We start from the raw sequence: 18,100 nt of genomic DNA, 5'->3' as shown, positions 1-18,100 counted from the left end.
TCCTTGGAAATCAGTTTTTCCTTCTGCCAAGTCAAGGACTGTGTGACTCTCGCACACGAATTGTTGAAATGAGAGGAGATGCTTGTATTTGCGACAAATCAAGTTGGCTAGGTTCACATTCACAGTGGTGCAAGCGGTGTACGTCTGTGAATTTACAAATACAAGCCCGCCTCTGCGCAGATTTATACTGTGACTCGCGCTAGACTTGTGCAAGTCACCGAAATCAAGCCATGGCGAAAATTTTCACTTTTCACGAGCAGGTGTATCTGGAGCTCATTTCCAACCTTCATCTCTGTGTAAGTAATGTTTTTTTCTTCTCATTTTTCTTCAAATATTTCTTACAGCATGTGTTGCTGGGGGCCAGCCGTTCAGACAAGGCTACCAGTCAATCCAGCCGTTCACTTGGTGCCCGGTGCAGGAACTCTATCGCCTCCTGCTCTGACGAACAACCACATATTGGAAATTATCGTTTACTCAAGACCATCGGCAAGGGAAATTTTGCCAAGGTCAAGTTGGCGCGCCACATCCTGACTGGCAGAGAGGTAAGACACCAAGTATATACACTAATCACGATGGAAGACTGAGTGACTGAATGGAAACATCACCAAGATGAGGATGCTAAAATCGAACTATTCTGCCCATTTAATTCTGGCAGTTTAAGACAACTGTCATTTTTAATCACTTCACCGGACTCTGTATTTCACATACTACTCACAAAAATATTCCAGGATTGACATAAATATAATCTAACCTTTACGGGTGGGTTATATTTCACTTTTTCTCAACTTTTGAATGCTTTTTTTCCTAGTTCTTCCCAACAGGTGTTTTAGCCATGATTCGTCCATTTCCATGTACAATATTATTTCTTGCTTCGATTCCTGGATTAGATACAGACTATAGATTTTGCTGTTTAGTTCGTTGTTCAACGGGAACAAAATGTTAAAAAAGTAAATAATTTGGACATGTGCATTTTGAATTTGTGCAATTTGTGCAACAACGCCAGGGTTAAAGTACATTCTGTGTAAAATAATGTTTTGTGTGTATATATACACTCATACCAGTGTGTCCACTTCAACCTAGGATTGTGATCACCCTGAGCTGTGCCTCAACATCAGAATTTATATGCACTCAATTGAAGTCAATCAAATCTGCTTTAACTTTTCATCAGCCAACCACAATAAACAATTGAAAGGGATTTATATTTGAAAGTATTACAAATAATCTCATGATAAGATTTAATTTGAAAAAAGAAAAAAATACTGTGTAATGGCGATGACTATTATTATTATTGGATTTGATTGGATTTACCTTTATTTGTTTTGCAGTGGAGAAATATACATTTCACAGCAGCAAATTATGAAAGGAAGATCAAAGGAAAGAAAGAAGTACAAAAACAAAATACAGGAGCTGCTGGAAGGGCAGCCACTCTCGCAGCGCCATCTTGAAGTCAAAAGAAAAAAAAAACTAAATAACAAATAGTATGACAACACAAAGAAACAGAGAGTCATTCATTCTTAAGCACTTTCTGTGCCCTCTTTGTTACATGAAGCAGTTCTCGATAAAAAAGGAGAGGATCAAAGCGTCCCGGTGGATCAGGGATGTCATGGTGGAATGTGCACGTCTACTACAAGCTATATGTTCAAAGCAAAAACGAAGGTGTAGCATCCATTGACAAAAAGAGATTGTCTCACATCTCCTGTCCCACGTAAATCCGCTTCAATTCGAAGCCACCACAGTTCCACATACGCATCGGTGCTCTGTGCTGACACTCCTTTCTTCTCATCGCGGGCTCTTCAAGCCATTGACCCATCCATTGTTATTGTTATTAGTTTTAAACAGTTGGCAAAGTCCAATATCTGCCTCTTCCTGGGTGGTTTTTAATCGATTTTTTTCATTTGCACTTGAGTCATTTAAATACTTATTGGGTTTGTTACTTACAGTATGTGAGCAATATCAGCCCAAGTATGCACTCTATCAATGAACTCTGCGATGACATTTGTGATTTGGCGCCATTGAATTTGGCGACATTGAATACTTTTGATTAAATGTAATTCTCTTCAGTTCAGGACAAATGTCTCATTCTTTTTCTGTCTCTCTCTGTGTCTCTGTCTCTCTGTCTCTCTCTCTCTCTCTCTCTCTCTCTCTCTCTCTCTCTCTCTCTCTCTCTCTCTCTCTCTCTCTCTCTCTCTCTCTCTCTCTCTCTCTCTCTCTCTCTCTCTCTCTCTCTCTCTCTCTCTCTCTCTCTCTCTCTCTCTCTCTCTCTCTCATTTTTCCAGGTTGCAATAAAAATCATAGATAAAACTCAGTTGAATCCAACCAGCCTACAAAAGGTAAGTTATTGCGCTTTGTTATACCGTACACATAATTTTTTTTGCACAACTCTCTGTATTGTGATCCGTGCCTTACTCCGTGAAACATCAATCAAAGCAGAGTGGTGAGGCTTTTAGTATTAATGCTACGGTAGGTCTGTAGGTACGAACAACTTCCTGTGAGAAGTGTGCTCTGGTCCTTTTCATGAATTTTCTCCATCTGTCTAGTTTTTAATCCACCCTTGTACATATTTTGTAACTTTTTGTTTCTTTAAATTAAATTATTTTTGAGTGGACTGCATCCTGGCTAGTTCCTCCTTCTTCCTGTACTGTAACACTGTCGCCTTTAAACCTTACAGGGACAACGGTTACTACAATGGATACCTTATCATGTTATCAGGTTACAGGGGGCATGACTGGGTTAAAAAATATCAAATAATGCAAAGGAACATTTGTCAGGTGCACTTATAATCTAGGAAATAATATCTTGTATCTTTTTTGGGTGTTGCTTACCTGGAAAATAGTGGTCACTCAATCTAACCTTGCCCTCATCTATGGAGTTGATTAACAATGACCTTGTAGAGCAACTTGCAACAGATAGGTGTGTTGAGTGAAAAAAGTCCATTACATGAAGTTATTGAAATCGTTTTGTATTTCTGAATTTGCAGTGTGGCAAATTAAGAATCGGAGAGGACGGAAGGGGTGCAAGATCCACCAGGATTTTTAACAATTTGTCCATGTTATCAATGTGGAAGGAGCGTGGGGATTTATTTCGCTACGTACAAACATTTGTACTGCAAATTCCAACTCCGCAGAACCACTTTGGTGATGAGGGTAGAAGAACGACTGGTTTCACACATAACCCGTTGTCCGGCTTTCATTAAAAGCACCGTGTAACCTAAACGCGACCCATCGGTTATTAAATAGGCCCACTTTCAACAAAAATTGTTCACATAATACAGTGATAACTCGGCTTACGAATGCCTTAGCTAACAAATCTTTCAATTTACGAACGTTAAATTTACGAGAATATAATCTTGGCATACAAACTATTTTTCGGGAAACGCATGGAACGCCACAATGAGTGATGTGTCGTTTGCGAACGAGCCGGTTCTTGGAGCTGTATCCCTGATGTGAACGAAGCTCAAAATGGCAGCCGGCTTTTTTTTCCGCTATTTGAATAGAACATACAAGCAAGGGAACCAGCTATTAATGAAGTTTCTAGTGTGTCTTCCTGCATCTGTTGCTGTTGCAATATCACAACTTCTAAGAAACACAACCCAGAGCTCCTTTAGAGACACTTTATGCAAAAAGCTATCCATTCCATCACAAAGGTAAATAAAACGACTTTATTATCCAGTACAGTTTATTTCTTTAATTACAATACCGTAGCACATTTATCATACATAAAATAAGGTATATTGTGTGTAGTTTTAAGGCTTATTTAGTTGAAAATTATGTTTTATGGTGACCTGGGAATGGATTATTCTCATTTTAATGGTTTCATATGGGAAATTAATGTTTGGAATACACACTTTTCGCCTTACACACATTTTATGGGAACTAATTGAGTTTGTAAATTGAGGTATCACTGTAGAAACACATATGACAAGGATTGACTTGGCATTGGCATTTTGGGATTTTGCGTGCCTTCACCATTGTGATACTTGTGCCAAGATGGAGGGGCCCCCACTGACCGCCTACCACAGACTGCGTAGAAGCAGATCGTCATTTGGCAGCAAATATGGCGTGCCCAAGCCATGGGGAGCGGACCTGGGGCAACATGTTCTTTCGGTTACATCATCAATGTGCACTGCAATGAACTACATGGAACACAAAAATCAGTTTTTGTCATACTACTTTTTCATTTATAAGCCTGTCATTTTGTTATTAGGAGCCGCAAGCCATTAGGCTCAAAGAGAATATTTTGCCATTATAGTCGCTAAATTCGTTGAAAAGTAGCAAACAACGATGATCATTTGAAACATCCATTGTTTTTGAGACACCTTAGTTGGATAAAATCGGGCCTTGAAAACGATTTATTTTTATTATTTTGCCTTTACTGCAGGGGTCGGAACTTTTTTGACGAAGAGAGCCATAAAAGTAAAATATTTAGAAATGTTTTTCACACACATATGCGATCACGCACGCACACGCGGCCACTTTTCAACAAAATGTCAGAATGTGTAATTTAAAATAATTTTGCGATAGTACTCACCATTAACATGAATGGTTTTCCGTTCCTCATGGTTAGTAAAAAACCATCCAAACGATCGGAATGAAAGTCAACTTTCCGGGTACATACGCAAAGTTATTTTGCTATCTAGCCTGCTCACGGCTCATTAGCTTCCACACTTGCTTTCTGCTGTCTCTCGCAGAATTATATTGATGCTAATGTTAGCATGGGGCTTGTCAAAGTGCCACTGACATTCGACTGGTTCATCAATTTTTTTGTTTCATTGCAAATTAGAGTCAGAACCTTTTCTTTCCGCAAAGGCGAATCCTTCGGTCCATTCAACCTGAAGTGTACGATACTCGTCTTTTTTTTTTTTTACTCGTGGGGCTTATTTAAAAGGGGTGTTTACCTGTTTCAACATGAACGACCAATATCGTCCAATCAAAATTGCGCTTTCTGCCAACTGCAGCCCAAACAGGAAATGAACAGCAAAAAAGCGAGAATATGTATTTTGTTTTATCAGCGAGCCAGATGCAATCATCAAAAGAGCCATAAATGGCTCGCAAGCCATAGGTTCCCGACCCCTGGTTTACAGTATTCCCCGAAAAGCAGTGTAATTCATATTTTGATTGGAGTTTTTCTGCGGCCACTGAAAAAGGATAATAAAAATAAATACTGTACATAAATACATTTAAATGAATAGCATTTTCGTAATGTTACTAAAGAAAACACTGACTGTAAATACCATAACACTACTGTAGCGAATGCTTGACCCAATTAATGCCTGTGCTCTTGTGTTCTGCCTAAATTTGGTGTTGAGGTTTAACGTTGGTAATGTCAATTATACAGATTCCCTCTGCCAATGTTTCAATTATTTTACTTGCATTAAAAAGGAGCAATTACTATTTATTGTTGATCGGACTTTTAATACTTTTGTTAAAAATCCTTTCAAAAACTTGAAATTGTGTAACTCTTACCTAGTACACAAAGACAGAAGTAGCAAAGTGTTTATGAATCTGATTCATGATGATGGATGTTTGGTTTAGTGGACTGGTGTGGAGTGACTGGAGTCTTTCAACATTTTCCCTGTCGTCATCTTTTTCCTACTGGTCATCATGTTCATTTTTGACCCTAAATGGTGGACACTGCGTGAAGGTCAAAGCCGGCCAGTGCGCTTTTTTTGTCAGTATCAAGGCCAACTGCAGCATCATATTACAACAAAAACATCCAACCATATTTCTAATTCATTGAACTAGTTTTATAGTTTTTTGCAAGTGGCATGCAAAGCTCGTTGCCAGCGCTTGTTAGTCTTGAATGTAGATGTCAGACTCAATCATTTGGGTTCCTCTCTCAGAGTCAACGGGTCTTTGTGCTTACTCTGCAGCATCAGAAACGCTCTGGTGGCCAGCCAAAGTCTCCACCCAGAGGCAGTGACTATACCCGTCGGGCAAGAGAGTGTAAATATGCTTAAATGTTGTTGTATAGCACTATTTTTTACTGTGGATATGATATTTTAATGACTGGCGGATCTGTCTCACTCATCACAAGTAAATAAGCATATGCAGTGAGTTCCGTGCTGAATTGCGATCAGCTGATCACTCAACCAGGATGGTCTGTTCTTTAGAAGTAGTTCGATTGTAAACTCAGCCCTGAAAATGCCTACAATGCCCTTTCGTTATGAAGCTTTGCTCATCGAAAAGTGCCATAAGACTATACCTATACATACTGTAGTGTATTGACCTGATAACATTCAGATAGAGTGCAAAACTTTAAACATTGATATGTTGATCATTCAGTAATTTGAGGAGCTGTGTTTGAATTATCGTACCACAAAGGAAATTGGTAGTGGTATTGATTTTAGTCTCACACAAGAACCACAGAAGCAACAGAGTGTATTTCCGTGCAGCAGTGAGGTAAGCCAATAAGCGTTTCCACCTGGTCCAGAATGTGGCGACTTGCCTCTTGACTGGTACTCATAAGAGGGAGCACATAGCTCCTACTCTAGAATCCCTTCGCTGGCTCCCTATACATTTCAGAGTTCTTTTTAAGATACTATTTGTTTTCAAATCTTTAAATGACTTTGCGCCAGTTTACCTCTCTGGGCTCATCCCAACCTACATAAGCCTCGGGTCTACGGACCAGACATTATTAGAAGTACCAAGAACTAAACAGAGCCTCAGAGGGGATCGAGCCTTTTGCGTTGTTGGTCGTTATCTCGGGACTGACTTCCCACTGAACATTCGGAAGCCCCTTTGTCGTCTGTCTTTATAAAACCCGCCTCAAATCTCAGATTTATTATTTGCCGTTTGACTCAGTATGACTCATACTTGATCTTTGTGTTACTGTTTGGTGCTTTCTGATGTATTTGTTCCTGATTCATTGCCTTGTTGTTGGAAATGATAGTTGCTTCACGTACAGCAATTTGTATCCACCAATTGCTGCTTGAAGATGCTCTATTGAAGGACAACCGATGCCACCGGACAAGTTGTGTCCATAATTTGTAAAATCTCTTCAAATGACTTCTACTGAGTGTATTTTACAAAGATTCCATGGCACATAGCTATATTTTACGTTTTAAGATGTCAGGAAGTCGTGTTTTCGAGTTGATGATGATGCCTGATAGAGTGCTTATGCACATTAGTAAACATATTATGTTATTTCATGCTTAGATCAGTAAACATATTATGTTATTCCATGTTTAGCTTAGTACATATTATGTTATTGCATGTTTAGTTGAGTTTACATGGATTTATGAAGCTTATTAGTTGAATAGTTGCGAAAGCAGAATGTAACAAGCATCAACTCTCAGTCTAATGTGACTTCCAATACTTGTCCGTAGCTGATTGGACAACAGATCGCTGCTGTGTGAGTTTAAACTTGTTGGAAGAGGCGGGCTTCACTCTTCTTGGCTTCCCGCTCCGACAAGAGATGTGCTCCTTTTGTTTTACGAGAATAAAGTAGTTTTTTCTGTTCCTGCTGGTATTTCATCATAAAACTTGGTTGAACTCCGAACCAGACGAGAAACAGGAATTAGAACCCAACAATGCCTGACGTGACGTCACGTCTGGAACGCCACTGACCGAGAAAGTGACGCACAATGCATTCTGGGCACTTTGTTTGGTCTGAAAACTTCATGTTGATCCGTGTTGATGGCGAAATTAGAAGGAAAAAAACATAAATAACGTGATGATGAATCGTTGTGTGTTGCACCAAGACTACTATTTGATACTAGTTGACACAAACTCCCAGCAGACAAATCAGCCCATTTCCAACGGAGCTTGGGGCGCCATCTTGTGCATTTTATGGGCACTACATTGGAGTACAGACGCCTCAAAATGAGACGGAAGGACTTCTTTAATTGATTGCAAACATTTATGCTTTCCTATTCAGAACTATTTGAATCATATTCATAACTGGATGAGTAACAAGAAAGCATCTTCTCCGAATCTGAAGCCATTGTTTTGATTTGCAAGGCAAGACGTCCTGGTGTGACGTCACGAACAAGGGACCTTCTGAAACTGAAACATTCTGAGGTCATTTTGAAGTACTTTTGGGACACTTTAAGTCATTTTTATTGATGTTTTGCATTTGACAAAAATAGCAGCCATTACCAGCTATTTTAGATGCTGTAAAATGTTTTTCTGATTGGCTGGCAACCAGTTCAGGGTGTCCCCTGCCTGGTGCAAGACGGCTGGGATAGGCTCCAGGATGCCTGTGACCCTTGTGAGGATAAGGCGATAAGAAAATGGATGGATGGATGGATGGATGGATGGATGGATGGATGGATGGATGGATGGATGGATGGATGGATGGATGGATATATATATATATATTTTGGAGGGAAAAAAATCCACTGATAGTTGAATCCATATATGCTGGAGGTACTCCGTATAGTCACATGCACAGACATCCAATCATCCAGTCATGTCAAATGCTCTCCTGCCCTGTCATGTGTGGGTTAATGTGACTGATTCAGTCAGGTAAGCGTAAAGAGCTCATATTGTGGTGAAGCCTTAAGAGATAAAGCCTTCAAATAACCATTCAATCAACCCATATTTGCCTTTAATGCTGCTTCTATGCACATATGGGCCAAAGTAGCTCATTCATTGAACCGTAAGTGTGTCCCTCTTATACTTGGCCTACACAGCTTAGCTGAGCTGCATTGCTTCAAGCAAGAAGTAGGGAGACCACAAATAAATCAATGAAGAAACAACATGTTTATTTATTTTTTTATATATTTATATGTTTGTATGTGACATATTATTACATATTAAGTGTAAACTTGATGTGCAGACAGAAATTGGCATTTCAATAATTTATAGAATGCCACAGAATAGTTCGATAAATATTTCTATGTAACATTTTAATTTATTAGCATTCTACAAGTAATCTTTCTCCTCGTCATTGTACAACAAAAGAGATGACCTTGGTTTGTCGTTAAGCCTTTAGAAAATAAATGTCATTTCCTTTTTGTCTTATCAAGCCGCTGCCCTTTTGATCGCTGACATCTCATAATCCGTGTATTTTTTTTTAACTACAGCTCAGTTGCTTACATCCTAGAAAAATGATTCAATGTTTCATTCATGTCTGTCTTCCTACTTTTGTCACCAACCAGCTGTTGTAAGAGATCGCGCTGCCACATTTACACCGTGAGAGAGGATTTGGACTGAATTGTTTTATAATTTTCTATGTGTGGGCTTCTTTACATACCCATAGGTTAAGAAAAAAATCAGGGAAGCTAACATTAGCACCCGCTCAACAATAATAAATGAATAGGGAAAATCTGTGGTGGGTGGGCAAGAGAGTGAAGTGAAAGCACAGATGGCTCGAACATCATGAGAGGGATTGCTGAGAAATGGCAACATTCGATATGTTACGCTCTCCTGATAGTGTTGGAAGTGTGAAATTTGAACTACATATCGAATGTGTCCTTCCATGCTAGTTCCGTTATGGATTTCCTTCTTCATTTGAGTGATTGGATGTGCTGGTGACGGGAATACATGGTGTGAAGGATCACACAAACACACTACATCTCCCAAGATTCACAATAAACTCAGCTGGAGAAGCCGTGAAAGATCATGGTCTTAATACCTGGGTTGCTATGGCAACAGTGACGTTGGCCTTTGCGATGAGAGAAAATGGCTGGAGGGGAACAGAAGGGAGGGAGAAACAAGAAGAGATGAGAACTGAGAACATGAGCACTGAAAACCAGTGTGCGCTCGTTTAATTCTACGGTGTGTTTCAGGAAACGGACACGTCACCTGCTGTAACAAATTCAAATTCATCAGGAACATGTGCTATTTGTTTCTTTGAGGCAAGAGAATATAATTTTATGTGTACATGCAGTGACATCACATACTGTATGTCTTGTGTGCTTCTTGTGTGCTCCTTGCTTGTAGAAAATAAGTCAACTTGTTCTCAACTGTTGTCACGATGGGACGCTTTACTTTTGTTGCATGGTTGCAGACCAGTTTCACAGACATGAAGTAAAATAAAGGACAAGCTTGTTTACAAACTAAACTAGTGACTTAAAGGACAACCGACACCATTTTTTTGTTTCCTAACTGACATCAGAAAAACGTTTTATAGCATCTAAAATACCCAAAACATGCAGGCTGATATTTTAGTCAAATGCAAAACACCAGTAAAAATGATTTAAAGTGTCCCAAAACTACTTCAAAATGACCCCGGAGATGCCTAGTTTCAGAAGGTCCTGCCCCCTTGTTCGTGACATCACGCCAGGACGTCTTGCCTTGCTCTAGAATCAAAATAATGCCTTCAGATTCGGAGAATATGCTGTCTTGTTTCTCATCCAGTTATGCATAGGATTCAAATAGTTCTGAAGATGAAAGCATACATGTTTGCAATTGATTACAGAAGTCCTTCCGTATCAATTCGAGCCATGAGGACTCCAGAAAATGCACAAGATGGCTCCCAAGCTCCTTTGAAAATGGCCTGATTTGTCTGCTGGGAATTTGTGTTAACTAGAATCAAATCGTAGTCTTGGTGCAACACACAACGATTCACCATCGCGTTATTTATGTGTTTCCTTCTAATTTCGCCATCAACACGGAACAACAAGAAGTTTTCAGACTAAACAAAGTACCCAAAATTGTGTGTCTGTGCATTGTGTGTCGCTTTCTCGGTCGGGGGCGTTCCTGACGTGGCGTGACGTCAGGAATCGTTACAAACTCAAAAACAAGACTTCCTGAATATTCAGTGTGAGTCTTAAAACGTAACATATAGCTATATGCCGTGGATTCTTTGTAAAATACGCTCATAGAAGTCATTTGAAGCCATTTTACAAATTATGGACACAACCTGTCCGGAGGCGTCGGTTGTCCTTTAAGTGAGGCACCTCCACTTCTTATCGCTTACTGTAAGTAATTATGCTTCGTGTGCAAATCAGAATCAGAATCAGAAAACCTTTATTCGTCCCACAATGGGGAAATTTGCAGTCCACAGCAGCAATTGAAGAGGGATGGGGTTGGGGTGGGGGTGAAAGGATAGAAAACAAGATATTCTAAGCATAACAAAATAAGAATGTCAACTGTATACTGTGCAAATGTAAATGTGCAAAACCGTTCCATAAAAAACTGTACATAGTGCAAGAATAAGAAATGCCTTTTGATATATTGCTTCCACCCACATTTACAAGTGTCCAGTTTTTTTGTGTTTTTTCACATGTGATCATTGAGAATTGCAAAGCCTGACAGCAGTCGGTAGGAACGAGCGGCGGTACCTTTCCTTCTTGCAGCGCGGGTGTAATGGTCTCTGGCTGAAGGAGCTACCCAGTGCTGTCAAGGTGGGCAGCAGGGGATGGGAGGGGCTGTCCATCATAGCCTTTAGTTTAGCTAGCGTCCGTCTGTTGCCCACCTCCTCCAGAGAGTCCAGCGAGCAGCCCAGGACAGAACTTGCCCTCTTGACAAGGCGCTCCAGTCTTTTCCTGTCCCGGGTGGTGATGCTGCCTGACCAGCAGACAATTCCATAGTGGATGGCTGAAGCCACCACAGAGTCATAGAAAGCCTTTAGGAGTGTCCCCTGAACTCCAAAAGACGTCAGTTTCCTGAGTAGGAAGAGGCGACTCTGTCCCTTTTTGATTAGGGCAGGGGTGGGCAAACTTTTTGACTCGCGGGCCGCATTGGGTTCTAAAATTTGACAGAGGGGCCGGGCCAGGAGCATTTGGAGGGATTTGGGCCAGAAATACTCCGAACAAGTTATGTCCATAATTTATAAAATCACTTCAAATGACTTCGACTGAGCGTATTTTACAAAGATTCCACAGCATATAGCTATAGTTTACGTTTTAAGACTTGCGCTGAATATATGAAGTCTTGTTTTCGAGTTGATGACGATCCCCATGTGACGTCACGTTTGGACCGCCCCTGACCGAGAAAGCGACATACAATGCATTTTGGGTACTTTGTTTGGTCTGAAAACTTCGTGTTGATCTGTGTTGATGGCGAAATTAGAAGGAAAACACATAAATAAAGCGATGGTGAATCGTTGTGTGTTGCACCAAGACTACTATTTGATATTCGCTGACACAAATTCCCAGCTGACAAATCAGCCCATTTCCAACGGAGCTTGGGCGCAATCTTCTGCTTTTTCTGGGTGCTACATTGCTGTCATTGACGGCTCGAATTGATATGGGAGGACTCCTAGAATCAATTGCAAACATTTATGCTTTCCTCTTCAGAAGAACAAGAACAAGAAAACATCTTCTCCGAATCTGAAGCCATTGTTTTGATTCTCGAGCAAGGCACGACGTCTTGGCGTGACGTCACGAACAGAGGGGTGGGACCTTCTGAAACTGACCATTTCCGGATTCATTTTGAAGTCATTTTTATTGGTGTTTTTCATTTAACTAAAAATATCAGCCTGCCTGATTTGGGTATTTTAGATGCTATAAAACGTTTTTCTGATGTCAGTGGGAAACAAAAACAAAAAATGGTGCCGGTTGTCCTTTAAATGTAGTATGTACAAACCTCATAGCACAGTAAAAACACTACAACCCAATTTATTAACTGTCTTTCAAATGTGAAAAATATCCCTGATCAGTTAATAAATTTGTCTCAAGGAATATGCAAGATATGGCATTTACAGACTATTTCGCAGATACTTGGAGGAGGAAATGGAAATAGATTAAAATAACATATGCACTGTGATTTATCAAGATTGCGTCTGTTTTTAAGTTTCCATCGAAGGGGCAAAGAAATCAACATTTATTGAAAAATGGAATCACTTTCAACATTCAAAACATATTATTACACAACGAAATATTCAAGCTCAATAATACCTACCTGTGTTAAATTCCGCCAAATCATAGATGGTTTGTCCTGACCGCGCGCTCAACAAACTCCTCACTGACGCTCTCGCCGTCACGCGCTAACAATACACGTGTACCGTCGCCGAGCACACAAACATAGACTACCTGCAGTTGAAATTTGCATACTCGGCTCGGCAGCCAATCAGAAGCCTGCTTCTTTCTTCCGGACTTTCGCAAGCGTTACAAAGTCGTGCAATTGCATGTCATTTTCCAAAATAGATGCACAGAACCTCAAACTAGAAGAAAGATTCAAAAGAAGCTAACAACATATGTGACGCTACAAAACGTAAATTTACATTAAACCGTGACTGTAAAGTGTACGTGAGACTTATGAAAGGGGTTTAGCGGCTCGTAGGAATCAATGCAAACGGTGCATTGTGCACCGCAATGACAATCGACTACTGTAGCAAAATTTACAGTCATGCTCATTTGATGTAAATTAAGCAAGGTAGCATTTGAAGTTGGTGCATTCTTGATTTAAAAAAAACTTTATACTTTGTGACAATGTTTCTTATTGGGATTGGTCTCATTTTGCTTCAAGTTGTGAAAAATGGGGCAGGCAACTTTTCAGTTATCTGCCCTGTTGTTCGCTAGCTTTTTGTCATGAGTTTTAGACACTGTTTGTACTATAATTTGGGCAAGTTCGGCGGGCCGGATTGAAAAGCCTAACGGGCCGTATGTGGCCCGCGGGCCGTAGTTTGCCCATGCCTGGATTAGGGCATCCGTGTTCCTCAACTCGGTATGTCTCTCTGTTGTAGGAGGTGAAAACCCCAATATGTCTGTGAAGCGCTCAGTCGTACAGGAGTGGTCCATTTTGCTGGTAGCGCATATGAGCTACCAGCAAAATTTTTGTTTGCTGATGAAACCTCTTGGATGAAAATGTCCGACACCTTCAAAGAAGTACAGATGACGGCTGAAGAAACCTTTTCATCGAAAAATCCCAATATGTTTTTTTTTTTTAACTAGTTGTATGCAGCCCACCCAATGTGGGTCCGCAACTGATTTTTGGATCATGAACCACCACTTGAGAATGACCTCTTTAGAGGACTGAAATATTAATTAAAGGTTGCACATTCTGGGTGCTAAAGCTTGGGTCATATGTCAGAATATCATAATAATCCCCAATATGAACTCATTCACTGCCATTCCTGAAATTATTCAGGAATTGGAAAGCATGACGTGAAGCGCCATTCCCCAATTTGTTCGAGTTTTGATTTTTCTTGCGGGGGTGCCAATAAAGCACTGGTCAGACCTTTGTCAATGTGTTTCCCTTCCACAAGAGGGCAGCATTTGCCTTTTGTGTATGTTAGCGCTAACAGCTTCAGTTGTTGTTAATGCACAACATAAATCAGTATGTACTCCATGTATTGTTTTTATTTTCGTACAGCCGCCGCAATTTCAAGCTCAGATAACTACAGGCCCATATAATTTAGGAAATAAGTCTTTTTTTCTGATGAAAGAAGAGAGTCGAAGGCAGGGGTCGGGAACCTTTTTGACTCAGAGCGCCATAAATGTAAAATATTTAGAAATGTTTTTCAGCGAGAGCCGCACACACACACACACACACACACAAACACGCACACACGCACACACACACACACACACACACACACACACACACACACACACACACACACACAAACACACGCGACCTCTTTTCAAAAGAATGTATTATTTAAAATAACTTTGTGATAGTACTCACCATTAACATGAATCATTTTCCATTCCTAATGATTGGTAAAAATCCAGCCAAACGATCGGAAAGAAAGTCAACTTGCCGGGTCCACACACAAAGTTACTGCTAGCTAGCCTGCACACGGCTCATTAGCTTCCAAACTTGCTTTCTGTTGTTTCTCTCAGAAGTATATTGATACTTGTCAACGTGCCACTGACATTCGACTGTTTCATCAATGGTATTGTTTCATTGCAAATTAGAATCAGAACCTTTTCTCTCCTCAAAGGCGAATCCTGCGGTCCATCCCAACCTGAAGTGTACGATACTTGTCATTTTTTACATGTCTGGCTTATTTAAAAGGGGTGTTTACCTGTTTCAACATAAACGGCCAGTATCATCCAATCAAAATTGCGCTTTCCGCCAACCTAGGTCAGTATCATCCAATCAAAATTGCGCTTTCCGCCAACTGCAACCCAAACAGGAAATGAACAGCAAAAAAGCGAGAATATGTATTTAGTCTTATCAGCGAGCCAGATGCAATCATCAAGAGAGCCATATATGGTTCGCACGCCATAGTTTCCAGACCCCTGGTCTAAGGTGTCTTACGCTGAATTGAATGTTCATGTAGTCCTAAAACATAATATTCTGCGAGTCCTGCAATTTGAGTGAAAATGACAGAAATCCTGGCACTGGAGTGGACACATTTTTGTACATCGTCGAGCAGTGAATGAGTTAACATGATTTTAATACAGTCGACCACTAAATATTTGCAGTCAGCACACGTGCATTTGCAAGATTTGATTTTTGAACCTATATTTTGTATTTTGGGGGTTTAGGTTCTTTTTTTTCCATGTTTTGTTTTTTAAACCGATTTCTAATGCAAAACATATATTCAATTGAGGTTGTTCATTTTTCTTTTTTATTCATTCATGGGTGTCAATTATATCCTGTCACATAGTAGGTGTTTGACAGTGTTTTTCTTTTTAGTCCTGCCTCAATGTTTTGACCTCTTTATTCTTGCTGTATTACTGAAAAATATTTGGGTTTGAAATTGCAGAATGTCATTTGTGCACATTGGCAACAAAATACAACTGTCAATCTTGCTTGCATGTATCTTTGCTCACTTTTGAAATATGCGGATTCAACTCTTTCAAGGACACCGGTTACTTCAGAGTACAGCTTAACATCTTCTCTGTTTACAGGGTGCATGAAAGGGTTTAACAGAATGTCAAGATGACATTTCTTTATCAGGCGTAAATACCTGGAAATCTGATGAGCTGTTGTCTCAGAATAATCTTTTATTATCAAAACAAATGAGTACATACTCAATAACCGAAATACCAAAGTGCTGGTGAAATTCTTGGTCCATTTTTACTGTCATTATTGAAGAATGACATTTCTTTTCAGCTCTTTCGGGAGGTGCGAATAATGAAAGGCTTGAATCACCCCAACATAGGTAAGATTCAATCAAACAATTCCTGTCAATAATATTTACATATATGTTTGCATGTGAGTTGAATCTCTTTCTGGTTTCGGGCCACAGTGCAGCTATTTGAAGTGATTGAGACAGATAAGACCCTTTACCTGATCATGGAGTATGCCAGTGGAGGTGGGTACCTCAACTCTCATGCTTTGTGTCGCTCACTTGAACAAACACAAACATTTTTTCCCAAGTTGTCATTTCCTTTTTCCATTCAGAAACTATGGCGCCACTAAAAAATTGTACTGTATTGGCCATTTAGCCACATTTCCACCAAGCCATTCAGATCAGTTAATGTAGACGTGGACTGATGCATGACTACTCAATTTGGTTAGTGTGACCATTACGTGTCTGGAACTGATTGGTGGCAGACAAGTTCAGCAGCTAGTGCAGATAGAAGCTTCAGAAATAGTGTGGCATGATTACAAGAGGTCAGGTTGAAACTCATAAGAAAGAAATTTACTTGTCATAAAAAGAATAAACAGCACTGGTATGTTGGGTATCCTTTACGGAGTGCTTATATTTTGTTCCTCTACTTCTTTTTCCTTTCCTCTTCCTTTCATAACTTTGTGGTTGTAAATGTCTCTACTGTGAGACTAATAAAGGTTAATGTAATGCAATGTAATGTAATCTAATTGTTTTTTCAACAAATGAAATACATACAGTATCATCACGATCTTTTCACCGCAAATGGACAGTGAATTAGACATAGCTCGGTATATACTATATATACAGGCGGAAGTATACGTCGAAACATGTAAGGCAATTGAACACCGAAAAAAGCCACTGTCTGTACGAAAATAATCTGTTGTAAATTATTGTATATATAGTTTTATCTTTTCCCAATCACAGGTGAAGTTTTTGACTACCTCGTGTCTCATGGAAGAATGAAGGAGGTTGAAGCCAGAGCCAAATTTCGACAGGTAAAAACACGTGCAGACATGCAGATGCATGTCTTGATTATTTTCTGGAAGACTTTTCCATGAATAATTCTTGTAATTATTTTAAAAATTGGTTCTGCCCGTAGATTGTTTCTGCTGTCCACTATTGCCACACAAAGAATATAGTCCACAGAGATTTGAAGGTAAGAAAGCTAAGAAGACATTTTGGGCTGCTTACAGAAATAGGGGATTTAAGCTAGTTCAGACTCGTCTTAATCTTTGCATGTGAAAAGGGGCCCTGTGGCTCCTTAATCATACAGTATGGAGAATTTCAAAGTAGGCAAAGGCTGGCATGCGTTGACGTAGATTACGGAGCACTCGGTACACGCATGAGTCACGTGAAGCTATCTGTGTTGTTGGACAACATGCAGTCCCTCCACCACCCAGTTTCCCATCTGTTACATGCATCTTTTTTTCTCTTCCTTTACAATTTACGTTTTGTCTTAATCTCATTTCACTTTCTCATCCCTCATCCTGTTATTTTCTCCCCGACTGCCCTGTCATGTGTGTGATCTGCTCTTTCATACTTTCATACCATCTCTTCCTCTGCATCAACGTACACAGGCAGAGAATCTCCTGCTGGATGCCGACGCCAATATCAAGATTGCCGATTTTGGTTTCAGCAATGAGTTCACACTTGGCAACAAGCTAGACACGTTCTGTGGCTCGCCGCCATATGCTGCTCCAGAACTTTTCCAGGGAAAGAAATATGATGGACCTGAAGTGGATGTCTGGAGTCTTGGAGTCATTCTGTACACACTGGTCAGCGGCTCGCTGCCTTTTGATGGGCAGAATTTGAAGGCAAGTGGTTTGAAAGGGGATGCGTGAGGATTTTTGAATTGCAAACGTTGAGTTGCGGCGAGCAGACTCTTCTTGGTTGTAAAAAAACATTGCACCTTAAAGGCATCTTCACTTCAAAATTTTAGGGGACATCAATTTTTAGGACATCAATAGGAAGATTCCAGTCTTCTTATTGATGTCCCGCACATCAATAGGAATGTCCGGTTGTCTGGCAGCCAGACAACCATCCGCACTTACACCCACATTTAGGGACAATTTAGAGTGTTCAATCATCCTTCCATGCATGTTTTTGAAATGTGAAGCACCCGAAGAAAACACACGCAGGCCTGAGGAAAACTAGCAAACTCCACACAGACCGGCCAGAGATGGAATTGATGCCTTAGCACTGT

The 18,100-nt window shown here is 40.1% G+C and overlaps 1 protein-coding gene across 4 annotated transcripts in view; it reads left to right on the top strand.

The window, feature by feature from the left end:
- mark4a (MAP/microtubule affinity-regulating kinase 4a) overlaps nucleotides 1–18,100 on the top strand; it is a 50,879-nt gene that overhangs the window by 8,364 nt on the left and 24,415 nt on the right. For all 4 annotated transcript variants that reach the window (XM_089017314.1, XM_089017318.1, XM_089017315.1 and 1 more), the window contains exons 2-8: nucleotides 345–542; nucleotides 2,277–2,330; nucleotides 15,897–15,945; nucleotides 16,033–16,098; nucleotides 16,822–16,892; nucleotides 16,997–17,053; nucleotides 17,475–17,711. In XM_089017314.1, the coding sequence (XP_088873440.1) occupies nucleotides 345–542; nucleotides 2,277–2,330; nucleotides 15,897–15,945; nucleotides 16,033–16,098; nucleotides 16,822–16,892; nucleotides 16,997–17,053; nucleotides 17,475–17,711 (732 nt within the window). The remainder of the gene's footprint in view (nucleotides 1–344; nucleotides 543–2,276; nucleotides 2,331–15,896; nucleotides 15,946–16,032; nucleotides 16,099–16,821; nucleotides 16,893–16,996; nucleotides 17,054–17,474; nucleotides 17,712–18,100) is intronic.

Source organism: Hippocampus bargibanti, linkage group LG16 (genome assembly GCF_051943395.1).
Source record: "Hippocampus bargibanti isolate YZ-2025 linkage group LG16, ASM5194339v1, whole genome shotgun sequence".
Classification (NCBI taxonomy): Eukaryota; Metazoa; Chordata; class Actinopteri; order Syngnathiformes; family Syngnathidae; genus Hippocampus; species Hippocampus bargibanti.
The sequence above is the reverse complement of the archived record's forward strand: the minus strand, read 5'-3'. Positions and strand labels throughout refer to the sequence as shown.